A 26,918-nucleotide genomic window follows, 5' to 3' on the forward strand; every position below is an offset into this window, starting at 1 on the left:
AGTCTTACGGCGCTGCGGCGGTGACACAGTTTCACATTAATCAACCTGAAGGAAATGATGGGAGAGGAAGTGATTACAGCAACACCCCGTCTCCCCACCTCCAGGATCTCTGTCCTGGATAGATAAGCCACTCCTGTTGCTAATTTCAAGCAGAAAGGCAGGAAATGTGACAGTGTAGTTTTTCCGCTTCCATAAACAAGACGAATGCCAGAGTTAGCCGCCAGTCCCGTGTGCCTCTGGGCTGAGTCTCCCTCTGAGGGAGACAGACATAGTTGACGGGGAAAGTGAGCGCGCGACAAAAAAGAGGGCGAAAGTAAGGGAACAGGAAAGAGGGGAGGCCGAAAGACAGGAAAATACATCAGGAGAAAAGAGTAGGGACAGGCAAAGGAGGATTGACAGAAGGAGAAGAAAGAGAAAAGGAGAAGAAGAGAGAGACTAAAGGACAGACTGGATTGAGTATCAGTCTCTCTTCTTCTCCTTTAGCAGAACAGCCAACGTTATGGCCGGGAACAACACAAATCTCTTTCTGGAAATACTTCAGTCATTTGATGCCGGTGAGTTTTTATTTTTTTATAGCTTCCCTTCACTTCAAGCTGGTCTTTTTCATGTGGGCTCTCTGATTGTCACAGTTGTTCTCTTAGGAATTCAAGCTTTAATCGCCTCTGGAATAGAGACAATATGTGGTCCTGATTCCTTTTGAAGATTACTTTATTAAACAAATAAGGATATTCAAAGTGACCGTATGCATTCTGTTACAAATACTCACTCAAAATGTATAACGTAATAACATGTTTTCTACGTTTTTCTTTCCTCCCTCAATTTTTCCCAAATGTCATTTCCAGATGACTTTTGACCAGAGTCTCCTTTCCTTTAACCCAAAGTTAGAGAGAAAAAAGAATCTGTGGAAATATGGGCTGGTAGCAAAAAAGTTCAGTCTTAGTCTTCAGTGCTCAACTGAATTGAAAGGAAATTGATTTGTTTTCCCTGGCAGCAGTCCAACGGGATTTGTCTTAACCGCTGCCGTCTCTCCCTTCTCTCGAGCACGCTTATGTTGGCACTAGTGCTTAGGCAGAGAAGCAATAAGTAAAAAGTCAGGACCTTTGTTGTGGAAACGGAATGCAATCACTTTGTTGTCGCTCTAAAAAAAAACTTGCTCTGGTAAACATGAAAGAGGAAGAGCCTTTTTTTTTCTTTTTTTGTCAAGGGGCACCATCTTGCAAGACACTGTTGGCAATCCTCCATTTGCTACAAACAGATGGTTTTTGTGATCGTGGTAAGGGCATAGATTCTAATTAAAATTCTTTACATTCCCAGGGGGTAGTAAAAAGGACATTAAAACAACAAGTTATTAAAGATAAAGTACTCACAAAAAACAAATCACTTAAGAGAAGATCCATCAAAAGCACAGAACTGAAGAAGATCATATAACATCCTCTTTGATATGTGTTTGTGTCTTCTCAGTCCCTCTGATCATAGCGTTCTGCGTGTCCATGGCCGTGGGCCTGGTGTTGGGGGCCCTGGTTTACGTGATCTTGACCTGGATGTCCCGACGCAGAGCAGGCTCTGCCAGCATCACTCGCCGCCCTCCTCGCCAATCTCACACGTCTTCACGCCAGCGCCCGGGCTTCAACCGCAACAGCAGCTACGACCGACGCAGCAACAACAGTTTGGTCAGCGCTGCTTTCACCTTCCACCGCCAGACGTCCTCCCCAGATCACTTCGACCCGCTGGGGCACAAATCCAGCTTCAGGGCCTCCACCTTCCACCCTCTCCTGCAGTGCAGCCAAATTGCACGGGAGGCAGAGGAGGGGAGCCAGACCACGCTGCCCCGTACGCCCACTCTGACCATGTCCACTGGATCAGCTCAAACAGCGGCCCAGCAAGCGGCAGCCACCCCACCCAGGCCCGAGTCATTTTGGGGGAACAATGGTTTGAGGGGCTTCCATGCCACACAGACCCCACCTCCAGCATATGAGAGCGTTATAAGAGCTTATCAGGAAACGTGCACCTGAAAGGAGTGAGACCACCATGCTGACTCTTAACTAAATGAGCCCAGATACAAATGGTATTGTATTGGACTATAAGGACATGAAGTTGCCTTGTGACACAACACCACTCTGAAATAACAATATGTTGATTAACTTTTTTTTTTCTTCATTTTTCTCTATATAAATGTGGTCTTGACATAAGCATACTTGCTTTTCATCATTCAATACAATACAAACAGTAATTTGATGCAATGCAATGTGGCATTAGCTGCTTATGAACGGAAACTATTCCTGTCAATAATTAGCAGGCTGTATTTAGTGGTGATTGACACCCATGTATGCTTGCACAGAATCTTTGTTTAATTTAAATGGGTCAAAAATCTATACAAATACATACTGGTTGACTGGGCTTAAAGCTGCAATACAAGACCTCTCCTTTGTCCCTGCTGATCATCTAATAACAATACATAAGAGAGAATTATTGTGTATGTTTACTCCCAAAGCAAGTCGAGCGTTTGTGTGTTAATATGTTATTGATAAATTGTTGATGTGTCATTGACGTATCTATGCAAAACCTGATGAAACCTTGCCTCAAACAGAGTGTTGGCATGTGGGTAAGTCATTTTGTTTGACTGTGTTTGCATGTAGTGTGTTTGTGGGTGTGTGGGTGTGTGTGTGTGTGTGTGTGTGTGTGTGTGTGTGTGTGTGTGTGTGTGTGTGTGTGTGTGTGTGTGTGTGTGCGTGTGTGTCAAAAGTTTTTGTATTTCATATTTTAATGTCATTTACTGAATTCTGCTCGTAAGTTAATGCAATAAAAGTAGAGTCAAAAGCATGACAACAGGGTTTTTCTTACAAAGATTTTGCTATAAAGGGCCTTTGCTAGCACAAACAAGGCAGTGCCTTCTGCACCTGTAAACTATTGCAACTCCACAGCGAATGTGGTGTTTATGTATTGTACAATACTGAATTATATTATTGCCCACTGATAAAGTCAATAGGGAACTACATTATATAGTAATGCAATGTATGGCCTAATAGCCTAAAACACAACTTCAAACTTTAGACGTGTCAGACAGTCAGTTCCACCAGCATGTCAACATTGATAAGCCTTAATTGCATTGTCTATTAGATTGGTGTTTATTTTTCCATTTTTTGTCCACCCGTTTGAAAAAATATTTCATATAGCCTACAGTAGGCATATTCCCAGTCCAACCACTGTTTCCTGATCAGAGAACTGTACGTACCAGTAAGGTGTGGGAGGTGAAGGACACCGGTGGCCCCCGGAGCTGTACAGCTGCATGACAGAGGGAAGACCCGCCCTCCTCACAGTACTCACACCGGCATATTTTCCTGGAAGTGGAGTAAATAATAAAGGGTTGTAATACGGCAACACACGAATGTTCACACACCCTGTTACGCAGACTTACAGTTTGTCTTTTAATACGTTTTTAAAATATTGTGTTAAAGCGGGTTTTATTTTCCTAACGCGTTAGTTGCGGTAGATGACGTATTATGTGTGAGACAAGTTGACGGTGTGTTTATGAACACTGGGGAACATCCAGTACCACTGCAGCTCTTTCAAAACACTTCCGTCGATAAATCAGGTAATGTCCCTGTTAAAAGGTGAACTATGAACAGTAACGAAAAGGCTATCTCAGTCGGTTAGTTTACTGTTAAAAGTGGCGATAAGAGAGAAAGACATTAGCCAAAAGCTAAATGGTGTGTACGTTCGTGTTAGCTAGCGGTTAATGTCATGGACCTATAATTTAGCTGGAGCTGTTGTGAACGTTTGTTCATGTTTACTGACAGTCCCAAACATTGTTTTTGTGTTACATACTGACCGACAGCTGAGGTCACAACTGTCTTAGTTATTGATACATAACTGCTGCTAAGTAGCTAACGTTAGCTAGAGGGCTAGAATAAAGTGTTGCCATGTAACGTTACTCTTGTCTTGTTCGACACTTTCTCTGTGTTGTTGTCGTCTGTGGTGGTCTGATTAACTCAGCCCGGCTATCTTAACTGGGTGACATGCAGGCGGAGGATGTCTGTCGCGGCGCTACGTTTGATCCGCTGTCGGAGGCTGAGCACAGCTGGGTCGTCAGGAGTGAAGCGAGTGCTTCAGTGGAAGGATTTAAGTAAGTTATTGGACTTGATTGGTCGACTACGTGTACACCGCTTTTTTTCTGTCAGCAATCTCACATACCTAAACACATGGATTAAGCCTTTATGATTTTGTTCAGCTCCAAGCATTTGATCTAATATAGATTATTTTTCTGCTGACATTTAGGGAAAGTTGCAAAAGTAACTGGTGCAGTCGTCTTGGGGTGAGATTTAAATCCTTGACTTCAGAGGTCAAATTTGAAAGTTGTAGATATATGTGTTATAAAAGTATCCCTCTGCCTCATGTTATCTGTTACCTTTCAACAGGGGCTGTCTTTTGATCACTTATGAAGTGGTGGCCTTGGACAAGGCTGTTACCATTGACACTCGTGCAATTCTTCAGGAGAAGCACAAGTCGTACATCTATCTGAAAGCCACTCCCTCAGATGAAAAGGAGAACCTCACTGCAGGTACTGAAAGTCATTCACCAAGGCTACAGTGGGAAATCACATGTCCCTTTTATACATCTGAACAAATTTAAATTAATATGAACATGTTTATGTTGTTTTTCTACATTGCCTTACTCCCCAAAACACATCTAGATACATATGCTGAGGGGCTCTATTTATTTCTTGTATGAGCAGAAAGTCATACTGATTGTGTCATGTCCAGGTGCCCAGAGACATCTGTTATCATTACGTCCTGTCTGTCCTTCCTTCCCCTCTCTACTGTCTTTCCTGCCTGCATATTTGGGTCAGTCTGTTGACAGATCTCACTTCCACTGGTCCAGGTTCACTTCTTCTCTTTCTCTTTCTCAATCAATGCTGAGATATCAACAAGCAGCCATTCCTCCATAGCTTCAGTTCTCTTGGTAGTTTTTCAGAAAAAAAAAATTAATTGTTGTCATTTTTATGTACACCTGTCTTTGCCAGGGCTCACACACAAAACGAGGAAGGAACTTCATAAAGCAGCAAGAAGGTTTCTAGAAATGTCATCTAGGCTTATGCTGCAATCACTAGATGGTAAGAAAACCAAAAGTTGTCTTTATAGGGTACTAGTTGAAGCTGTTCTACTGCTCATGTTTCTAAGATTTAAAAGCAACATTTGTTGCCAATAGAAGTCGTAAAAAATCCTTCTCAGAAAACTACAGAAGACTACAGAAGCCTATTTGTATGTGGACTGTGTATCAAGGAAACACCTGCCCTGTACATGTGCATCCTGTTTTGAATGTCACATGGTTTGTGCATTTATATTTATATTGTGAAATTGACTGTAATACACATGATTTGTTTATATTAAATGTGTATAGATTGTTCATGACTTCTCTTTGTAATTGCAGAGCTTTTTTAAGATTATAGAAGTATGTGACCGAAATAAAATTCCAGTAAGATATCTCATATATTAATTTTGACATTTTAAAATGAAAGCTGCCGAGCTGACGACACACAGTTTGAAACCACAAGGTCTGTAACTTCCTAGTAGTTATAATGGTATAGTGGTACCTTAGATAGTGCTAGTTAGCCACCTTAGTTAGTTTGGATGAAATTCCACCGGGACTTTAGGAATATTTGTTGCACCCTTTGTCCAACTTGTTCTGTAAATGTTTAACTAGTCAGTTTGTTGTCTATGTCTTAGAGCACTTTAGCCATGTGGATGCAGACCCACATGAGGTTGCATTATGGGTCTTACTGAAGAGAACCCAGTCAGCCAGTAAAACCATCAGACTACAGGCTGTAGAGGAGCTTGCAGACAATCACCACTGGCACGGTAACGTACACAAAAATGCTTTATATGATATAGAAAAAGGGGAATTGAGGTGGAATTAATTCACAATTGTTGTTAATAACCCAGACTACCAGTACCAGACAGCAGCCCAGGTTATAGACCAGCGGACAGCAGTGGGCCTGGCTCGGACTCCCCAAGTAGACCTTCGATTCTTCCTGCGCTCACCTGCACTGCCTGAGCTGGAGGAGGTTAGCTTATCTGTAGAATACTCCATTTTGTAGAAAACCTCCAGAAATACCTCTTAAAAATATTGTTTTTTCTATTTGGTCTATTTCTTGGTTTTCTGTTTTGTGATATTGTTGTTTTTGCTGAACATCACACTGGTACGTACATAAGATAATACCTTAGATGTGTTTATTTTTTTTACAGGGTTTGTCAGCAGAGGATGGACTGAGGCAGCTTCTAGGGTCTCTGCCTCAGTCGGAGGTGGACAAATGTGTTCAGTACTTCACCTCCCTGGCGCTTAGAGAGAGCACCCAGTCCTTGGCAGCACAACGGGTAACTTAGACAGAGAGATGGACCCGACTCACACGTGCACTTCTAAATTCACTCCTTTTGGAAAGTGAATGTCTGTTCAAAAAGGCTGAAAATACAAATATTTCAGTGCTCTCCCTGACATACAGTATATGCTCCCTTGTGTTGCAGGGTGGTCTATGGTGCTTTGGCGGTAATGGGCTGCCTTATGCCCAGAGCCTCACCTCTGTCCCCTCTGAGAAGGTGGAATCCTTCTGCCTACAGGCACTGGTTCAGCACTCAAAGGTAAATGTGGCCGTGATATAATCAAGTTCTTAGAGGGAGTTTATCAAACTGATCATAATTATCAGTTAAAAACAATACACAACACAAGTGCATTCAGCAGCAAAAAGCTAATTCAAAACACAAATCCCCTTTTGTTTTAGTTCAAATAATTTTTGAATCTCATTTTCTTCCGAACAGAAAAAAATATATTATCTCAATAGTTCAATCTCTGTGAGTTGGACAAATTATTGTGGAGGCTATGGTTGATTTTGATTGCGTGATTGGGTATGTTTAAAACAATATCCTGCACTTACTGAAACGCATCTTGTCCGCAGGTCCAGAGCCACTGTGAACACATAGTTGCTAATGGCGGTCTGCAGCTCCTCCAGAGGGTGTATCAGCTTCGCAGAGACTCCCTGAAGATTCAGAGGAATATTGTTCGCATCATAGGAAATTTAGCACTAAACGAAAGTGTTCACCAGGCCATAGTTCAGTCTGGTAAGTCTGCACATCTCATTTATTCCAATCCAAATGTCAACCGTTTTTTTGTTTATGTTGTCATCATACCTATTACTGTTGGTGAAAAGTATTCATACTTCAGTTTGTTTCCTCCTTACCTTTATATCACCTTCAGGCTGGGTGTCTGTCTTGGCTGAGATGAGGCAGTCTCCTCATGTCATTCAGGCATCTCATGCAGCTCGTGCTCTGGCCAACCTGGATAGGGAGACGGTGAAAGAGAAATACCAAGATGGTGTCTATATCCTTCACCCACAAACGCGTAGCAAGTAGGAAAACAATTAATTCTATCGTTGCATTATTTGTTGTATATTATCTTCATTTGATGACAAATGTACACCAACATTGGTTGTTGACAATGTGTTCATCTCCAGACAGCCAATCAAAGCAGACGTGCTCTTTATCCATGGGATGCTAGGGGCAGCTTTTAAAACGTGGAGGCAGAAAGACCGCAATGTTTTGGAGGAAGAGAAGGAGGCAGAAAACAAAGATGACTACACAGAGTGCTGGCCAAAGGTGAAAGATACACCCAGTTTCACTAATCCCTGTGGAGTGTTATGGATCACATTAATGTGTGTTTCAATGTTTTTCCTCCTACAATGAAATGAAATCTTTGGAGCAACTACAGATTGGTCTTTATGGCTGTTAAGGAGACTCAATTGTGTAATGTGAAATGTTGTATTTACAGGAATGGTTGGCTTCTGACTGTCCAAATCTGAGAGTACTGTCAGTGGAGTATGATAGTCACCTCAGTGACTGGATGGCCAAGTGTCCGGCGGAGAATCAGAGGTGAGGGACTTGTAGTTCTGACTGGAGTTGTACTGGACAGTTTGGTTTTCTCTGTAATAGGAGAGATAATATGTATTTTGCTTAAAATGATTACCTAATAGAAATCATCTTAATAATTTGAATGTATCCAACTAAAAGCTTTATAAAACTATTAAGCAACCATTCCCAGTGAAATTATATTTTTTTATAATCCCATACAGTGTTTCCCCTAGAATTTTTTTTAGGCCCGGTGGTAAGAGCTGATAAAGAGTATGCGCGCCGCGTGCGTACCAAATTTCTAGAAAAAATTGACCAAAACGAACCCCATTTGGGATGAGCCTCTTTTGACAGCCCGTTAAAAATGAGGGCATAGGGTTATGCTTTCACATTCAGTACATTTGTACATGTGGTGTTTCTCACAGGATTTTTAGACCCTGCTGGGTGAGAATGGACCTTCTGGGGTCTGGGGGCATGCCCCAGCAGAAGAAAACCTTATCATTTTTAAAGTTAAATGCATCAATCTGGTGCACTTTGAGAGATGAACTCTGATTAATTATGTGCTCTGTAAACAGCTGTCATATGTCCTGCCTATAACTATTTTCTGTAATAATTTGGAGACACAAGCCATGTAAACTATTCAAGAAAAACACGTGGATTTCAATAAAAAACAATAAACACTAAGATCTAATATAGACAGCTCCTGTCTAGTAGCCTACTCATTTCTGGAATAATCTGAATCACCTCACCCTGAAGCTAGCCTATTTAATTTTTTTTTTTTTTTAATGCAAATAGCCTTGTTGAAAATAAATGAATTGACATAGGCTACACATCATGATTAGCCTATCAACATGTGTGCTACATAAGGCAAATTCCCTATTCCGACCATTATATTTCATCTAGCCTATTTCTCAATTTAAAACATAAAAATAAAGTAGCATTGAAAATACAAATAGGGCTACAATAGCCAGCTGTTTTCAAGATAACTTAACAGTTAAAACAATAAGTAAATTAATATGTCCCTTGAACATAAATGAATGCTTTTCTGAGAATGTCAAAGGCAGTAGCAGTGTGGCACTTCTGTAAACTTACTGAAACATGTGCATGCCGTTTTTTTCAGCGCTGTCTCTGCTGTTGATACAGATTGGGTGTGTTGCCACGGCGACGTAGCGATTTTAACTTTCTAAGTTTTGCTCAGCACTTTTTCCTGTTCAACGTCCCTGTTACTGAGTCCTTAATATCTCCATGGAGCAGGCGCTGGTTTTATTTTCGCCACTAGTTCAGCGTTTGCTTGCTAGTCATGCTCCTGCTCATTGGCTTCCGTGTTTAACAAGTGCGCACCGAATGCACACGCGCATCGCGCCCGCCGTGAGCACACACACACACAAGCAGACACACAGATCAGCTGATGGGATGATCAAACGAGAGGTTGTAAAGACAGGCCGACAGTGCCGCGCAGACGCTCGCAAATGATTATTACGGAATCAATGAAAAATGTATTAAAAAAAAAAAAAAAAAAAAAAAACATTTATTTTTATTTTTTATTTTTTTTAAGTCAGGCTGCTGTTGGCCTGGCGGGGGTCCCGTTGGCCTGGCGGGGCCGCCAGGCCTGTATAATGGTAGGGGAAACACTGCCATATGTTCATTATGAACTATTCCAACAAACTGTCGTGGAGTTGACCTTTTTTGTCATTCCTTTCTTTTGTCTTTCAGGAAGTCCTTGGCCTACAGAAGTCGAGAACTGCTGAAGAAGTTGAAGCTGGCAGGAGTAGGAGAGAGGCCTGTGGTCTGGGTGGCCCACAGTATGGGAGGTATTTTGTCACAATTCTCCTACCACAACCATGTCAAATTTTACTCAAATTCGATTGTAAATGTCTTACTTAAAAGTTGCATTGTCTGTCTATTGTGTTTTGATTTTTCCGTCAGGATTGCTTGTGAAAAAAATGCTGCTGGATGCCTCAGAAGACCCAGATATGCATGACCTGATAAAGAACACCAAGGGCGTTATGTTCTATAGTGTTCCGCACCATGGCACTTTTATGGCAGAGTACTCAGTAAATGTCCGATATCTCCTCTTCCCCTCTATAGAAGTCAGAGAACTGTGTAAAGGTAAGTGCATGATTTTAATTCTGAGGTCCAAGACTATTTGTGTTTCACAGACATTGTTCAACATCTACCGTGAGTCATTGTCCGTGTGTTTAGATTCGCCAGCACTGCGCAACCTGAATGAGAACTTCCTGAACATCGTAAAAGAAAATGAACTCAAGGTGCTGAGCTTTGCAGAGACACTGCCAACAAATATCGGGCCCATGATCAAGATATTGGTGGTTCCGGCACAGTCAGCAAGTATGTTACACTGATGCACATATGAAACAAGACACATCTATTTGTGTGATGCATGTTTGAAATGTAAATGCATGAGCAAAAAGAGCTCATATCTTGGGAGTTACGGGTCTGTAATCTTATTCATTTAGCTCTTACCTTCAGTCTGCTCTGGTTTGGTTTCAGATCTCGGCATCGGGGACCTCATCGAGGTGGATGTAGATCATCTTAACATCTGCAAGCCGGATAAGAAGGACTCGTTTCTATACAAGCGCAGCCTACAGTTCATCCTGGAAGCACTGCACAGCTACATCAGCCACTGACGGAAATATAGGAAGACAAAAACACTGAATCTGAACTGCTTACTTGAAATGGGGGAGAGCTCTGTTGCTCACCTAACCCCTAACCAAATGAAAACCTAACTGCCTCTCTTTACATTTACATAAACATACCACTAATGTGAACATTTTATAAACACTTCACTTCTGTGAAGAAGTGTCAGTTGTGATGACAGAAACCTGGGTGCTTATTTTGTCCTCTTAGTCATTGCCCTAAAATATTTTGTATCACGCGTCGCAAGTCGGATTAATTTTAATAGTTTGAATTTTGAAAAGTACATAACTATAAATTCATATTGTGAACATGTATTCTAGATATTAAAAAAATTCTGGCATTTTTTCCCCATTCATTTTTTGACTTACAAATGGCAGTTAATGCTCATAATATATGTACCTAAAAATGCACTCGCATGTCATTGCCACTCCTTGACCAGAGCAATGGTTTAAGATTTTATTTTTTATGTATGAGTTTTATTCTAACCACAGTACCCTTTTATCTGCCATTACATGTTCCTAACTGTACCTTACCTCATCAAAGGACCTGCATTAATATTAGTTCAAGTTGCTTTATTTATTTGTTTGGGACTAATCATGCAATTGGTTTTTAAATCTCCATTTGTTTGTAGTTCCAGTTTGAGAGAAAATGAATAAATGTTTCAAGTTGGAGGCTTTAATTGTTTTGAAATGTTCTTTGTCATGCTTCTCCTGTGAACTTGAACACAGTAGATTATTTAAGCCTTAAATATACAGTATGTTTGTATTACTTTTTTAGTCTACATAAATCTGTTTACTGTCAAAGATGTTATACCATGGTATATATCCCTCTGAAGTTTCTGGGTGTATAAGTCAGTTTAGGGAGATGTTATAAATCATTGGGCATGACAGACTTATGGTTATGTTGAACTCTAACATAATCTTTGAATCAATGTGATGTGCAAAAAGCAGACATTCCTTATTGGTTATTTAATCTACCAGCTGCTTCACAATAACTTTTCAAGAACTTTACTATATCATGTTATATAACAATATAGGATATACAATAACGTAATTATGTGGGAACTTTATCCATATTTATTTATCCACACCTAATGCAAAATTCCTAATATGCCAATGGGCATTGAGATATGAGGATGCAGTTTCATCCAAGCTAGAGATAACCATAGAATTGACCAATGATACTTTGTTTATTATATACATGTCACATAGGTAATTCATGTTTCTTAAAACCAACCATAAAAGCTCCGTCCATAACTACGTCCCTAAATCAATAGGGTTATACTTACCAAGAATATTTCAAGCAGTTGGCCAATCAATCAATTCTGTGTGTTGATGACCGAAATAAATTATTTGTTTCACAAGCTAGGGGGGTGCACCGTTCACGATGGGAACTATGATTATCACTCACTTTTACACATTATTTATAAATCCAAAAAACTGCAAAAGCAAGGTTTAGTCATAGATAGTATATACAAGGGTTTAGAATGAACCGCGTATTCACGTGCGCTTTTTTTGTTTTGTTTCGCAGAATATTGTCCCTTGGTGCACACCGTACGGTAAAGTAGGCATAGGGAATAAACGCAGCTATCAGGTGGGTAACAATCGGCCTCATCTTTGCTTAAAAGCAGCTAGACAATTCACTATTTATGAATAGCTTGATGTTTTCACTGAAAAATACTCCATATTAATCCAAACATCACGGGGGTTTTAATTATGTAGCTAGGTCACTTTTGAACTGATGTTATTGCTAACAGGCTAGCGATGCTAAAATCAAAGGCTAGCGTTCTGTTGTGTTGTGGAAACACTAACGTTTATTAAATGTAATTGTTCTCTGAGTGAGTGTTTATGCTAAGACTAATGTGTTGCTTTTTACGCATTGTAAGTTTCACAGCTTTGTTTGTTGTGCTGCAGGAAGTGCAGGTTCCACTTGCATTAGCTGCCGAGTTCTCTATCAACATGGTCAACGTACACAAAGGTGTCCTCGTGGAATGGTGAGGACATTATATGTAACTCTCCCAGATGACTCAGATATTCTGATGGGAAATGAAAAATAAAACTCATATGGTGACATGTTCTACCAAAGAACATTATCCCTTTTATATTTGTTCAGAATGTCATGCCTTTAAACTGTTGTTTCCCACTTGCTCCCCTCTGCTCACTGTTCCAGTGACCCTGCCATGAAACAGTTCCTCCTCTACCTGGATGAAAAAATGGCCCTGGGAAAGAAATTTATTCTCAAGGACCTAGACGACACACACCTCTTCATCCTGGCCGAGGTGGTCCACACCCTCCAGGAGAGAGTGGGCGAGTTAATGGACCAGAATTCATTCCCCGTCTCACAGAAATAAAACTCAACCTTTTCCGATAACATTAGTTTACTTTGGAGTGTTTGATTGTTTGTCAATGAATGAACATGGTTTGTAATGTTTTAACTACAGACAGAAATGGAGCAAATGCTCTTTATTTTTTGTTAATGTGAAAAATAAAGTTAAATACATTTTGAAAAAGAGCATTCTGGTCTTTGGTTGCACAGTGTGTGTTATATTGACTTAAGTTTTGTTCTTTTTAATTGAGACGATCATACAATTTGTTAAAGTCACCACCTGGATTTAACTAAGCAAATAGGCAATAGCCTTCCATTGGATAAAAACTGTAGTGATTAATATGTTTCAGTTGATGCAGTGAATAGCTTCTTATTTCTTAAACAACCATGTCTGAAGGCATATCCTGTGGTCACGGAAAATATGTTACTGTTTGAGAAGGGTCCATTTATTGCTGAAACTACCAAAATCCGGTTAAGAACTGTCCAACGCATAATTAAAACCTAGAAGGATAGTGGTGTTACATTGTCTTCAAGGGAGAAATGTGGTCGGAAAAACAATGATCGTAGTATGGATCACTTAAACATTTGGTGAAGTCAAATTGTTTAAAATCCAAGGTAGAATGTTTAATATGTTTAATAGTAAAAGTACAAGTATTTCCACATGCACAATGTGAAGAGAACATAGGGGATTCAGAATAAGAAATAGAAATAGATTGGACTCTAGAGCAATGGAGAAAGGTTGGAGTGATGATTGCTTCACGGTAAGAAAGAAGAGAGATGGATGAAGTGATGCTCCCATCCCATCTACCTAGTGCCTACAGTACAAGCCTGTGGGGGCAGTGTACAGCATAGACATAATATGCCATATTATGTCTATGCTGTACAGTATATGGGGTTTCCAGTTCTAAGTTTAGCAACCTTATGAGCCTAAAAAACGGATGCCACAGCAAATGTGTACCGTTATCAAAGTTAAAGGTGGTCCAATATGATATTAATAATATTTAATATTAATATAATATATGAGTGTGTGACTTATTTGGCCAGGCAGTGTATGATAATTCAACTTTCTTGATGTTTCACTCACTACACAATTGAAAATGTATTTTTCCACATGTTAAAAATGCTGAACAATTTATTCAGCTGATCAGATAAATGATTAAATTCAAGATACCTTATCTAAAGAATATGTGAGTCTGCCTTTTAATATTTGTAACTGAAACTGTCAAAAAGGATACAAATAGCTGTAAAGGTAGGTTAATATAGTACTGGAATGCTATTAATTAACTATAAAATGTCATCATTTCAAACATATTTTGATTAGCCTCATACCTACAGTGAGCATCAGTTGACTAACTTATAAGCGTCGAGTCGTGGAAGCAAGGATTGCCGCAATAGAGTAATAAAGCATGTTTGGGGTTTAATTTTCACAAACTTGGGGGGTGCACCGTTCCCGGAGGTACTGCAATACCGGGTCGATGCGTGGAGTGGACGGAGCAAGCCCCTATTCCATCTCCCTGTTCCAAAAATCAATTTAATATATGGTCCCCGGGTAGGGGACGTATCAGATATTAAACTGATAAGAACAGATACTACACTTGATCTTAGCCAAAAGGCCGAGAAGCGATGCCGTTTGCCTCTCGAAAAACTGGAGTGGTTCTCCACACTATGACTCACACTCACGGTTACACATATTTCAATAACTGCAAAACAACACCAACAAACTGTAAAAGCGCAGTGTGATGTTTTATGATTTATCGGCATAAAAAAAGCACACAGAGTGGCAAACTTTAGGTAAAACGTCACGATAAGGAATTCGGATATGTTACTTCTGGTCACGTGATGAGCTACTGACCAATACACAATCATTGTGAAGTAGTACCTTTAAAAGTAACATATTAACAGCCTTAATGGAGGTAGGATTGTTTAAACATCAAGCAAGATTATACGATTCGGATTATGTACAACTACATAGTATAGCAATATCGCGTGTGTGTATACAATGAACCAAAACACATTCTACGATGAGCGCATACCCTGTATGGTTGAGAGCTTACGCTTTCACAGAGAAACACTGAGCTCTGTCTCCCCCTGGTGGGGGAACCTACACACACAAGTAGAATATTCTTTGTACTCAAATTCACATTTCAATGTTGGCAAGAAGAATCTGAGCAATTGTGTAAAACTCGATAAAAATACCAATGTACTATTATTATAGTAGACATACATGGTAAAGCCTCCGTTAGCAGTAGAGCTGTCTCAACTTCCGGCATTTATGTTTTTACAATAAAGGTTTTAAACATAGATAGTACATACATTATTTTAAATTTAAAGTAAAAAACTTAAACTATATATTTAATTAGAAGCTCAATCTCATGGCAAAACGGTATTCACTAACAGGTTAAACGTTTTAAAGTAATTGTTTAAAATGGTTATGGAATCAACAATATCGTGAGGCTGTCATGCAACTTTAATCTAAGGAAATTACAGTGATTCTGACTTTATCTTTTATGTTGTTGATCGCACATTGGGGTCTCTCTCCTTTGTTTATTTTTATTACAATGCCCAACAGTCTTGTGTATCTGCCCATCCAGACCCAGACCCATCCACTGTTGTATTTTGTAATTTGATGAATATATTGTATATTTTTAATACACGTTAATTTTAGTTTGTCTGTGTACCATGTGCATCAATTTGTAACCTTCTGTCTGCCATAAAAGTGAACTTATTTATCGTTTGCGTGAACTTTCATGTGCACCACTCTGTGTTTCGGGAGAGCGCGGCGCAGTGAGTAAATGCTATGTAAATGGTCGTTTTTATATATGAGTCAACCACAGTGGCTGAAGCTAGTCTATTAACGGTTACACAGTTGCAAATAGTGCAGGTGCTGCTTCTTCCGAGGGTTATTAAGCTGAATATTAATAAATATGTATTTAAAATAACAAAAACAACCTATGTCACTCCCACCAACACATATTCCGCTAAAAGCTTTAGCCTAACATAGGTTATGCTAGCGAACAACCCTCAACTTTTTCCAGACAAGAAAACACGAAAACATGACCTTGAAATTAAAAAGTTAAGTCAAACAACTGTCAGGAACTGTAAAACTGTAAAAGATATTCACAAAAATAGCTGTTTTTTAAAGCATTTTACCCACCCGAACTTGTCCCGTCGACGGAAAGAAGTGGCGGTTTCGGTTAATCACGTTTCTAGAAACGTCCAGCAGGGGGAGTGTGCTAGTCATGTGAGCCTAGATAGTACATATAGCTTGTATGTGAGGTGATGTGTAGGACTACTTTCATTCATTAAAAAATGTATTAACAAATGCACTATTACCCTTACTGGGTAAAGTACAAAGATAGAACAGTTTCAAGTCATGTTCTTTTTTTCTGCTACAAAATATGGAGTTTTATTTGGCTTGGTTTGAATCGTTTAGTCTTGTGCATATATATATATATATATATATATATATATATATATATATATATATATATATATATATATATATATATATATATATATATATATACATATATATATATATATATATACATATATATATATACATATATTTATATATATATATATATATATATATATATATATATATATATATATATATATATATATATATATATATTATAAATACAATAAAATACATTACACCACCTTATTTTGAAGAAACACTACCGGAAGTGTTATTCCCCTGTAACCTTGTTCACTTGATGTCGTGAACAACAGTAATAACCATGGACGAGTTTCAGACAGAAGAGGAAGTGAGTTTGACACATGAAACAAGTTACTGCGAGTTACAAGTTATTTTATAATTAACAATAACATTAAATGACAACATTATTCTACCTGTGAACATTTATTTTAATTGTTTAAGTTGTAGCTGACGTACAATCGTTTAGCCATCGTTTGGCTAGCTTACACTGCACTGTTTTTGTTTCTCTCCAAACAGACTGCATTCGTTGTGGAAGAAGTGAGCAAAATAATTAAAGAGGTAAGCAAAGAAGTCAGTATTGGAGCTTATAGGTTTATCCACAAAGTTTAGATCGCATTTGTTGCCGCTAGCTAACATCGTTTTGTTTAGCAACCGTTTGGTTGCTAAGGACACTGACGGTTGCTAGGCGCCTTCCATATCTGCAACCATACAGATAAATAGATTGATATAGTTGTCAATGTAATACAGTATCATTGCAAGGCTATCGGTATGGCATTGTGTGTTGAATTGTTCTGAATTAAACACCACAAGTGTTTGAACTGTGTCTGTAGTCAGTAGAAGCAGCCATAGGAGGAAATGCCTACCAGCACAGCAGAGTGAACCAGTGGACCACTACTGTCGTGGAGCAGTGCCTCAGTCAACTCAGCAAGCTGGGGAAGCCTTTCAAGTACATTGGTATATCATCTGCCGCCTCAGTAATATCAATAAGTAAAACTGTAACAAACTGATGGTTCTTGGCATTTAAAAGTGAGATTGTGTTTGTGTTTTCCCAACAGTAACCAGTATCATTATGCAGAAAAATGGAGCCGGTCTGCAAACAGCCAGCACATGCTTCTGGGACAACTCTACTGATGGTAAAATAAAACACCTGTTTTTTTTCTTCATATATGCGGCTTTTGAATGATTGTACTGTTAGAGCGTTCTGCAAATGTCAGTTTGAGCAAGGCAATCTTAAAAAGGCTTCATTTAAACATCTGGGTGACAAGCTTTCAGTAACTGGTAGTATCCTGTCACTCACTTTGTGGAGGCGATCCTATTGCTGAATCTATACTGTGTCAAACCCTACAGGAAGCTGTGCAGTGAGATGGGAGAACAAGTCCATGTACTGTATCGTCAGTGTTTTTGGGCTTGCCATCTGAACCAGTTACAATCTATCAAGAGTGGACTTTGCATATTGTTTAAGAATCAGCATGTTACCGGTTTGTTTGGTTATGTTGGTTGAATTTGAATAAACTTTTTTATTGTATTAAGTGCAATTCATTTAAACGATTAAATGCTGTATAGTCTTACATACTTTGCTTTATTTACAAGTAAGATGACAGAGTTTCACCATGAACAACTTTTATCTCATAAAGCAACAAAAAAATGGATAGAACTTCCAACATATCAGGACCCACAAAAACCTAATTTAACCCCTTCAGGAGGATAATAAGCTACATTCCAGCTCCAAATAATCAAAAATGTACATCAATGTCAAAGCATTTACAAATTTGAGACTGCAGCCCATTTAGGAGTAAACTGTTATGTGAAGACAAGGCACCATCTTGATAATACATGTCGCGAAAATATTTGTAATGATCAGAAGCACATTTGTTTTGGCTGAATTTTGTCCATAAGCTCCAGTTTTATAAAACAGAAGAGGGCTGCAAGTCTCACATTAAGGGCAATATAAGAAAAGCAATAATTACATAAATATGTTCTAGATAAGGCAAAATATATTTGGCCAATGGTACAACTACTGTATGTGCCGACATAAGAAAAATTTAACATGATATATCAGTAGTCCCTTTACATAAAGTTGTGTAAAATCCACGCAATTCATCAAAATCCATTCATCCAGGTAGTCAGACAATACAGTATGAAACTTCATCACTTTTCGGCAACATAAATACAATTATTAAACGAGTGCAATTACAAAGCTTCTTTCCAAAGGAGGAAATGGTAAGAGAGGTGGTACCTATTTCAGTTAAGGCTGTCTGTATTTTCATAAACATGTCTGAAAAGAACAAGAATTTGTCAACAGCCAAAATTGCTATGGCACATAAGTTCCCCGTTCATTACGTCAATGCCGGCAAACCAAGATGCATTGCTAGGGTGCATTTTCAGCTGCTGCAATGTCAGCTTCCTTTACTTTTTGACACCAGTATAATGTCCCTCAGTTAAGCAGAACATTTGCATTCTAATTCATCTCAGTCTGTCAGAGAGCAGAAAGGAATGGTATAAAAAAAAAAACAGTGCAGCTGTACAGAGTGGTTCAACAAAAAAAAAGCATTAAAAATAACATTGCTTTCACACAAAGCTAAATTAATATTAGCACTTTTCCCAGTTTTTTTTTAGAAATTTTGATTATGAGGAAAACACTTTACAAGTTGGTAATAGTTGTATCGCTTAACATCAGTGTTTTCTTTTGTTGTCAATGAGACTCATGCTGTCAGAAAGTGGAAAGGAATGGCAAAAACAACACAGTGCAGCTGTACAGAATGGTTCAACAAACAAAAAACAACATCGATTTCACACAAATCCCACTTCATATTAGCACTTTTCCCGGGTTGTAAAGAAATGCTGGTTATGAGGAAAAAACGTTACAAGTTGGTAAAAATTGTATCGTTTAACATTTAAGTTTGATTTTTTTTTTTAGTTGTGAATGAAATTGAAAGCATAAACAATGAAGGTAAGGATTCATGCCTCAACGTTCAGTAAAAGTACAGTACATTCAGAAGAAATGGAACTTCTCTTCTTTTTAAAAATATATTTATGTACATGTTCAGTACATCATTTCGTGTCACTTATGTAAGTTGACCTTATTTACACATACACAGGATAGTTTGAGTTTCCACCAGGGACATAAAAGAGAAACGCCCACTGCCGGCACAGATCCCCTTCAGTCGCTGTCACTCCCATCCTGGTACTTGGCGGTTGCTTTGATAGCGCGTCCGTTTTGTAAAGGCATGTCTTCGTAATCACTTCTTCACAATGACAAGGGAAAAAAAAAATAGTCGATTTTTGTAAAGTTCACACTCCCTCTCCAACTGAAAAGGGGTAAGAATTCACAAATGCAATTGCCGGTAAGAAAACAAAAGCTTACCCATATATCACTTCATCATCGGAGTCATTTAGCATTGAGAAGGCGGGATTATCCTTCAGCTGGGAATCTGGGAAATAAAAAAACAAAACAAAAAAAAAACAGTGAGATTGATACATTAGTTGATCATCTACTTTTATTGAGACTGTACTGCATTACCTACCATAAAGGGCATTTTTGGAGGGAGAGTACACAAACGCTAATGTGTACAGGTAAAAGTTGAGTAGTCCGTAAAATGATAGAAATTCGGCTGGTATGTCCGGAGTTAAGGAATGACTTCTCACTGTTTAAGACATCAACATGCACAATAACACGTAGCATATTGAAGTGCAATAGGACATTTTTTTTTTTTTAAAGGATATAGTTTTGGTAATGAGTTGACAGTTCAGAGACAAAATTGTTTTGGAGAGCCTTGGCACCGAACCTCAGGTAGAGAATGACCATACTGGAGGAGAAAGAACAACACGATTGAATTACACCAAATGAATAACTTAACCAACAGAAAAATAATAAATCAAGAAGCTCCCATTAGGTTTTGTATTTTCTAATAAAACACACACCTTATTACAAGGACCACAAATGTCAGCGCTGTCAAAAACTTGAGCCGGAGATCTAGCAAACGAAAAAAATAAACGTGAATGGTTTTATAGTAAAAGGGATGGACTTGAGTCCCAACACAGAGGCGTGGTGTGGTGCTCTTATACCTGAGTAAGGCATGTTCTTCAGTTCAGAACAAGCTCTGACCACCAGGAAGATCAGGTAGAGGATGTAGAGGCCAGCTACGATCAGGAAGAAGATCTTCATGCCCTGGAGAAGAAAAAAAAACATGACTTGCTGTGAAAATCAAGACGAACGAAGTAAAAGTAAATGCAATATACACTCACTGGCCACTTCTTTAGGTACACCGGTTCAATTTCTTGTTAACACATAACTTATCAGCCAATCACATGTAAGCAACTCAATGCATTTAGGCATGTAGACCTGGACAGGACGACTTGTTGAAGTTCAAACTGAGCAACAGAATGGGTAAGAAAGGGGGTTTAAGTGACTTTGAACATAGCATGGTTGATGGTGCCAGACGGGCTGGTCTGAGTATTTCAGAAACCGCTGATCTACTGGGATTTTCAAGCACAACCATCTGTAAGGTTTACCGAGAATGGCCCGAAAAAGAAAAAATATCCAGTGAGTGGCAGTTGTGTGGACAAAAATGCCTTGTTGATGTCAGATGTGACAGTGACTCAAATAACCACTCGTTACAACCAAGGTATGTAGAATACATCTCTGAACCCACAACACATCCAACCTTGAAGCAGATGGGCTACAGCAGCAGAAGACCCTACTCGGTGCCACTCCTGTCAGCTAAGAAAAGGAAACTGAGGCTACAATTCGCACAGGATCACCAAAATTGGACAATAGAAGATTGGACAAATCTTGCCTGGTCTCGATTTCAGTTGCGAAGTTCAGATGGTAGGGTCAGAATTTGGCGTAAACAACATGAAAGTATGTATCCATCCTGCCTTGCCCCATCAACCATGCCATGTTCAAAGTCACTTAAATCCCCTTTCTTCTCCATTCTGATGCTCGGTTTGAACTTCAGCACGTTGTCTTGACCACGTCTACGTGCATTGAGTTGCTGCCATGTGATTGGCTGATTAGCTTTTTGTTTTTACAAGCAATATAACAGGTGTACCTAATAAAGTGGTCAGTGAGTGTACAGCTCATCGTTTGTGCCCGGCCGTCTCCTCTACCTTTCCTTATCTTTAACAGTCTCACCTGAAAGTTGACTATGTCCACTTTATACTGATATGTAGGATCTTGGAGTTCATTAACCCTGCAAATTCAGAAAAAAAAGGAGGGTTTAGATCTTTTCGGCCCTGTTGTAATTCACATCTTGAATCAGACTGCCGGTGGCTAGCAAGGCCAAACTTACGTTTGCCATATGCCCAGCGTCACAGCTGATAGCCACAGAAGACCGACGATGATCAGCTTAGGCAGGTAAAACGTTAGAAATTTCCTCTCACCCTGTGGAATAAAAAACACAAAACGCAGGAAATTAAATTCACAATTTGGTAAACAAGAGAAGGAACCGTTAAAGTGTATGTATGGTAGTGGACCTACCTGAACCCTAATGCCATGGTAAACACAGAGCCAGAAGAGCAGCAGGGAACACAGGAACAGAGCCTGAAAGAAAGCGTCTAACGTCCCCGGAAACCAGCTGTTCACCAGGAACGACAGCGGGAAAAACGGATCTGGACAGAGAAGAGCAACAAAACACAATAAGCAACTCATTTTAAATTAGGGCAGGACACATTTAACATTTGCAGTCGACAAGTTAACCACAGCTCCTTGGCTGTGAACAGAAAAAGATGAAGCTGTAATGGGGGAAAAAAAAGGGTGACACTCTGGGGAAAATGTGATGTTAAATATGACTCGAGGAGAGGTAATACTCAATCTCACCATTGTAGAGTAGCAGCAAAGGGAGAAGGACAGACATCCACTTCTGTTCTATGCCCCAGTCCCTCATAGAAAACTTCCTCAGCGAGTGTGCAAACATACACTGGGACATGCAGAGAAATAAATGTTAGTCCCATGCATTTGGTAAAAGACAGTTTTTAAGTCTAGTCAAGATATAAACTTGTTATTTTTTTTGTTCACCGTCATATTTGAAATATAGACCTAATTAAGTCCCATGTGTTCTCACCGTCACCATAAAGGTCAACACCACAAAGACGAACCGGAACCAGATCTCCACTTGCGAGAAGGTGGGGTTGTATGTTTTCCACTGAGGATGATTTTTATTTTTAAGAACAAAAAAGGGACAGAAACAAAAAAAGAAGTCTGTTAAGTTCAAATAATTTATAACAACCAAAGCAGCACTAAAAAGACAAATATCGTAACATTCATTTTATGAGCTGGCGAAAAACAAACCCTGCAGTCGTGTGTGTCACTTACCACAAACTTGACCTTGATTTCGTACGTGATATTTTCAAGGCCTTTAAAGCTGACCACCACCTGGTACTGGGTGTAGTTGAGGTAGCCCAGATGGAGCACGATGATCTCATCACATTTCTGTAAGGAGAGACGGAAAAAAAAACCTGCGTCACTGTCAGCCAACAATTCTAATGTAATGAACTAACCGCTCTGTGTTCATCACCGTCCGTATGTCTGTCTCAAGTAATGTTCACAATCAATCCTGCACTCACTGCTTAACTGCATGTAGCCCATTTCATAAACTAACATTGCTGTGCCGGTTTGCTGCTGCCTGACTAAATGATTAATGACCATTCCGGCATACTGCCAAAGAGAAAAAAGGTGGCGGGCGGATGCTGATTGACACACTTACATCCCTGCAGTGTAGCGTCCGGGATTTCTGGTGCACGTTGTTGATGTGCATCACGCTGGCATCCTGCATCACTCCCTTTAGGTCAACATTGATCTCGAAAGGCTGCTGGAAATCTCCCACTGACACAGACAACAGTTAAAAAAAAAAAAAGTTATTAACCAAAGCAGTGTGTTCACAGAATAATAATAAAAAAAGAATGCCATTTCAAGTGTGTGGAACATTCAACTTCCATGTTGGACAGTTATCAGTGGCTCATTTAGTGGTCTTACTGCTGCTGTGTTCAGCTTCCATCGCACAGGTGAGCCATAGCTGCTGGTTGTAAGTGGTTAGGGGAGGGGACACTAGATTGAAGGGCCCAGTCTGAAAAACAATAAAATCATAATTAATTTGCTCATCACGAGGGATGCTTATCACTGGAAAACACAACATGTTATACCAGTAAGAAGGCATCTTTCTATACATCATAATACAAGTATCCCTGACATGCATATCATGTAGCAATGCTGGCTATAACACCAATGCACACACTTTAATGTTACCTTAACTGAGACGTTTTTTTGAAGTAACTGATCACCATTGTGCTCCTGCTGAGAAATAATCCTGGGACCTACAGAACATTAAGAAAACACAATGAGTACATTGTTTTTGAACAAAGCGATGCCCCAAAAAGAAAACCCTCATTGACGTCATAATGTCCTAGTCTACTTAAAAAAGTATCTGCTGCACACAAGTGGACTGATTTTTGAACTTCATTTGACATGATCTTACTACCGAAACTGAATCTTACAGACAGCGCCTGTAAGTAACTGCTTTCTAGGAAATGCAACAATGATAGGGCTTTCACAACGGAGAGGCTCTGTGCTGGTTTCGGTTCCAGAACCTACTTTTGAACCGGCCAGTGTGTTCACACCTAAAATAAATTGGATATGAACCTGAAAAGTTGGTTCTCAGCTGGAACAGAAAAAATGTTTTTTTTTTTTTCTTTCTTCATGCCGGTGTGAAAGCCCTGTAACTGAGTTCAACAAATTTGATAATCTCTTTTTTATGGCAGCTTTTTTAGTTTTTTAAGAAATAAAGTATAAAATATAGCTATTCACTTAAAGCCCAGTTCAGACCAAAGATTCGCCTTGCAACGAGACGCAACTGCTCGCAAAGAGCTGGCCTGGACGTTCTAAAACTGGACCTTGCGATTTGACTTGTTGAATCAATACATTTGAGAACCAAATGTATTGATTCTCAAACTCCAGATTGGTCTCCCTCTTAAATTACAGAGGCATTGCATAGGGATGCCCACTAGAGAAAACATGTGCAGCAGCTTTAAAGTTAAACAAATCAAATTAACACTGTTACAAAACACATATGGAAATGGCTCCATGTTAGCAAGGTTATCAAGATGCAGATAAGTAGAATTTATTGATACATGAAAATGACACGTGGAACAAGAACAGATTTGACAGTCAGAGAGAAAAACAAACAAACTCGAGGAGAATGACTCATTTCATTTAATTTCATTTCATTTAACTTTTATTTCACTCTCTCAATATCAAAACCTATGGGCGGCATAAAAACGACTTCTGACCAACACCTAGCTTGGGTCTGTGTTTCAGAGATGTATATCAGCCTCACCTGCAATCCCGATGAAGACGGTCAGGCCAAAGCAGATCAAGAACAACACAAAGACCAAGACAAAATGTCTTTTGGATAGGGTGTAGAGCCGCATGGGGGCCAACCTGTCACAAGGAGACATTCATCAGAGCTAACAAACAGACACAATGTATGTATCTGATGTACACGCAGAAAGTGAGAGAAACAGACCGACGTGGATACTGTTTGTTTAGTGGTTAATAAGGCTACACGTATCGTGTGCTTCAGGTGCGGATAGCTAAGCTAGCAGTAACAGATGTCGGGGAAAAAGCTTGTCATCACACGTCTAAACATCTGTCTCATATCTCAGGTGTGTCCGCGGATCAACTCTTACACTTACAGCTCCATTTCCTTCGGTTTGCGGTCTCGACGCCGAGAAAAAACCTTAAAATTTTGCAGTAGATCCACATCCGTGTATCAACATTATTCTAGTCAACTGGAGTATGACGTCATTAAGTGGGACTGACCGCGGTCACGTGACGCCAGCCGGGAGGGAGGGCCTTTCTTTATATGTCCATGGGGAGGGCACGTGAAAGGAGGAGAGTGAGAGTGAAAAGGACACAAAAGTAGGAATAACATCCATCCTACTTTTTTAGATAAACGTGCTTGTTTAGTTCAGCCGAAGGGGTAAGTCTTGAAGGTTTGTATTTTCTAACGACTCTATGTGAGAACAAGCTTAATTGGCGCATGTGCAACACACTAACAGCGTAGTACATTTTTAATTTTCTTTAACAAATAGACCTAAATCTAGGCCTATTTTAAGATAGGCCTATCAAAACGGCCTTTATTTACTCCAATCTTAAAGACACATTTTTAGATGTAAGTAGACATTTGGCGTTTCAATTTAAATAGTGGTAAAGGGAATTAAAGGTCTATCGACAGCTCTGTGAGAAGATCCGCGCATGCGTATCCGGACCACAACGTTTCCTTAATTTTTAATGATTAAAAAATAAATAATCTAACGAGAAATATAAGCGACCTTTTTTTCCGAGCAGACATAGGTTGTTTAGATGTAAAGTAGAATTGTTTTTTCAACAGTTAAATTCCCTTCCACGAGACACTTGTTGCCTTTGATATGATCCAAGAGGCCTGCACCTGCATCATTGTAGGCCTACATTTTAGTAGCCTACACACAGATAATATTTTGAATTAATATATGTATATAAAACGCAAAGCAGCATTGTTTGCATTATTTCTCCATCTTCAAAAATATTTTCTTAGATAATTCCATTTTAGGAGTCATCGTTTCACACACTATAGGCCTACAATAATCGAGTAATGTCATATATCCCAGCGATGAGCACCATCTCCTTTGCATCTGCTATCATAATATGACAGGCCCATAATACAATAACTGCAATACATTAAGGGGCAAATTGTTGAATTATAATTATATAAATACATTGCCAAACTATCCATGATATGTACGCTATGGCTACTGCAGCGGGGGTAAAAAAGAGTGTCCATCGAGTAGCCTAAATAAGCAGGAGGCCCACCTGTAAAAGCGGTCATCCCGGTAAGGCGTCAGGTCCTCCTTCAGCTCGGTGTAGGCCTCCTGTACCTTCCTACAGAACTGCTTCAGCTCGCTGTACAGAGGATTTTCCAAGCCAGACGAATAGTCGCTGTCCATTATTACAACGAGCCGTCTCGCGACCGAAAATGGCGACGGGGAATAACAGTCCGCAGCCTTCAGAGAACAACACAATGATACTGTGTCTGTATTGTATCGTGGTTTAATTGAAAGTGCAACCGTGGCTGTTTTGTCTGTGTCGGTTCAAAGAAAGAAAAAAAAAATCCAAACAAAACGAAGAGGGGGCGCGGAAGTCCACAGGCGACACACGCGAGGAGGGTCACGTGATCAGAGTTCAGCACCACGGAGAGAGACATACAGCTGCCACTAATGTGGACATTACCACTTCCACTTATGGCTTCCGCTTCGACATCCCATCAGGGGCTACTTTTGCGCATTGAACATTTAAACGCATAAAGAGTATTTTCCAAATACATAAAACGGTAGTAGAGTCTGCTCAGAGAGTGAATAATCCACACTTGAGTAGCCTATTAGGCTCCCTCAAAAGAAAAATTATTGTAGGCCTATGTATTGATGAGTAATATGCCTAAGTAGGCTAATTGATAAGTGATTAATAAGTAACTGATAAGTAAATGACAGAAGAAATAAAATGTATAAAAGGATTGTTATAATTTGGAATTTGAAGGCATTAGGTAACCTAATTGATGCCACTTAAAAGGTAT

General features: G+C 39.4%; 5 protein-coding genes across 7 annotated transcripts; 4 read left to right on the top strand and 1 right to left on the bottom strand.

The window, feature by feature from the left end:
• The first annotated feature begins 261 nt into the window (after positions 1-261).
• On the top strand, positions 262-2,671 carry myct1a (myc target 1a). Its single transcript, XM_080047693.1, has 2 exons — positions 262-554; positions 1,462-2,671. Exons 1-2 carry the CDS (start codon positions 500-502, stop codon positions 2,010-2,012), a joined length of 606 nt encoding a protein of 201 aa, XP_079903819.1. The 5' UTR covers positions 262-499; the 3' UTR covers positions 2,013-2,671.
• An 838-nt stretch (positions 2,672-3,509) lies between these two features.
• Positions 3,510-11,141, top strand: serac1 (serine active site containing 1). Of its 2 annotated transcripts, none has more exons than XM_080048086.1 (17): positions 3,510-3,592; positions 4,023-4,123; positions 4,276-4,312; positions 4,416-4,558; positions 5,021-5,110; positions 5,724-5,855; positions 5,940-6,061; positions 6,243-6,371; positions 6,519-6,632; positions 6,947-7,109; positions 7,246-7,396; positions 7,502-7,643; positions 7,816-7,916; positions 9,606-9,703; positions 9,819-10,001; positions 10,095-10,238; positions 10,401-11,141. In XM_080048086.1, exons 2-17 carry the CDS (start codon positions 4,030-4,032, stop codon positions 10,535-10,537), a joined length of 1,980 nt encoding a protein of 659 aa, XP_079904212.1. In that variant the 5' UTR covers positions 3,510-3,592; positions 4,023-4,029; the 3' UTR covers positions 10,538-11,141. The 2 variants fall into 2 exon arrangements, with proteins under 2 accessions (XP_079904212.1, XP_079904213.1); XM_080048087.1 differs by having other exon boundaries at positions 3,522-3,592; positions 3,994-4,123.
• A 957-nt stretch (positions 11,142-12,098) lies between these two features.
• gtf2h5 (general transcription factor IIH, polypeptide 5) lies at positions 12,099-13,049 on the top strand. The gene is made up of 3 exons (XM_080047662.1): positions 12,099-12,140; positions 12,461-12,540; positions 12,717-13,049. The coding sequence occupies exons 2-3, from the start codon at positions 12,506-12,508 to the stop codon at positions 12,895-12,897; spliced, it is 216 nt and encodes a 71-aa protein (XP_079903788.1). The 5' UTR covers positions 12,099-12,140; positions 12,461-12,505; the 3' UTR covers positions 12,898-13,049.
• Positions 13,050-16,607: 3,558 nt separating this feature from the next.
• dynlt1b (dynein light chain Tctex-type 1b) lies at positions 16,608-17,842 on the top strand. Its single transcript, XM_080048351.1, has 5 exons — positions 16,608-16,645; positions 16,834-16,875; positions 17,148-17,271; positions 17,373-17,450; positions 17,665-17,842. The coding sequence occupies exons 1-5, from the start codon at positions 16,619-16,621 to the stop codon at positions 17,733-17,735; spliced, it is 342 nt and encodes a 113-aa protein (XP_079904477.1). The 5' UTR covers positions 16,608-16,618; the 3' UTR covers positions 17,736-17,842.
• A 40-nt stretch (positions 17,843-17,882) lies between these two features.
• tmem181 (transmembrane protein 181) lies at positions 17,883-25,107 on the bottom strand. Of its 2 annotated transcripts, none has more exons than XM_080048349.1 (17): positions 25,006-25,107; positions 24,648-24,751; positions 23,561-23,628; positions 23,291-23,381; positions 23,022-23,140; positions 22,631-22,747; positions 22,380-22,460; positions 22,136-22,235; positions 21,797-21,927; positions 21,609-21,700; positions 21,452-21,509; positions 20,383-20,485; positions 20,239-20,290; positions 20,041-20,123; positions 19,842-19,931; positions 19,682-19,748; positions 17,883-19,562 (listed from the first exon to the last, which is right to left on the bottom strand). In XM_080048349.1, the coding sequence occupies exons 1-17, from the start codon at positions 25,011-25,013 to the stop codon at positions 19,478-19,480; spliced, it is 1,449 nt and encodes a 482-aa protein (XP_079904475.1). In that variant the 5' UTR covers positions 25,014-25,107; the 3' UTR covers positions 17,883-19,477. The 2 variants fall into 2 exon arrangements, with proteins under 2 accessions (XP_079904475.1, XP_079904476.1); XM_080048350.1 differs by having other exon boundaries at positions 25,000-25,078.
• Between the last annotated feature and the right edge of the window lie 1,811 nt (positions 25,108-26,918).

The sequence above is a fragment of the Ammodytes marinus genome (genome assembly GCF_949987685.1).
Source record: "Ammodytes marinus genome assembly, chromosome: 19".
Lineage (NCBI taxonomy): Eukaryota > Metazoa > Chordata > Actinopteri > Uranoscopiformes > Ammodytidae > Ammodytes > Ammodytes marinus.

Bases quoted from the DNA above. Each gene is read 5' to 3' on its own strand.
- gtf2h5 (XM_080047662.1), top strand. From the start codon at position 12,506: ATGGTCAACGTACACAAAGGTGTCCTCGTGGAATG. The intron at 12,541-12,716 runs GTGAGGACATTA...TCACTGTTCCAG, and splicing joins AAAGGTGTCCTCGTGGAATG to TGACCCTGCCATGAAACAGT.
- tmem181 (XM_080048349.1), bottom strand. The intron at 23,141-23,290 runs GTAAGACCACTA...TGTCTGTGTCAG, and splicing joins GGAAGCTGAACACAGCAGCA to TGGGAGATTTCCAGCAGCCT. The intron at 21,928-22,135 runs GTGAGATTGAGT...TTCTCTGTCCAG, and splicing joins TTTGCTGCTACTCTACAATG to ATCCGTTTTTCCCGCTGTCG.
- serac1 (XM_080048086.1), top strand. From the start codon at position 4,030: ATGTCTGTCGCGGCGCTACGTTTGATCCGCTGTCGGAGGCTGAGCACA. The intron at 7,397-7,501 runs GTAGGAAAACAA...GTTCATCTCCAG, and splicing joins CACCCACAAACGCGTAGCAA to ACAGCCAATCAAAGCAGACG. The intron at 10,239-10,400 runs GTATGTTACACT...GTTTGGTTTCAG, and splicing joins GGTTCCGGCACAGTCAGCAA to ATCTCGGCATCGGGGACCTC.
- dynlt1b (XM_080048351.1), top strand. From the start codon at position 16,619: ATGGACGAGTTTCAGACAGAAGAGGAA. The intron at 17,272-17,372 runs GTATATCATCTG...TTTTCCCAACAG, and splicing joins GAAGCCTTTCAAGTACATTG to TAACCAGTATCATTATGCAG. The intron at 17,451-17,664 runs GTAAAATAAAAC...CAAACCCTACAG, and splicing joins CTGGGACAACTCTACTGATG to GAAGCTGTGCAGTGAGATGG.
- myct1a (XM_080047693.1), top strand. From the start codon at position 500: ATGGCCGGGAACAACACAAATCTCTTTCTGGAAATACTTCAGTCATTT. The intron at 555-1,461 runs GTGAGTTTTTAT...GTGTCTTCTCAG, and splicing joins ACTTCAGTCATTTGATGCCG to TCCCTCTGATCATAGCGTTC.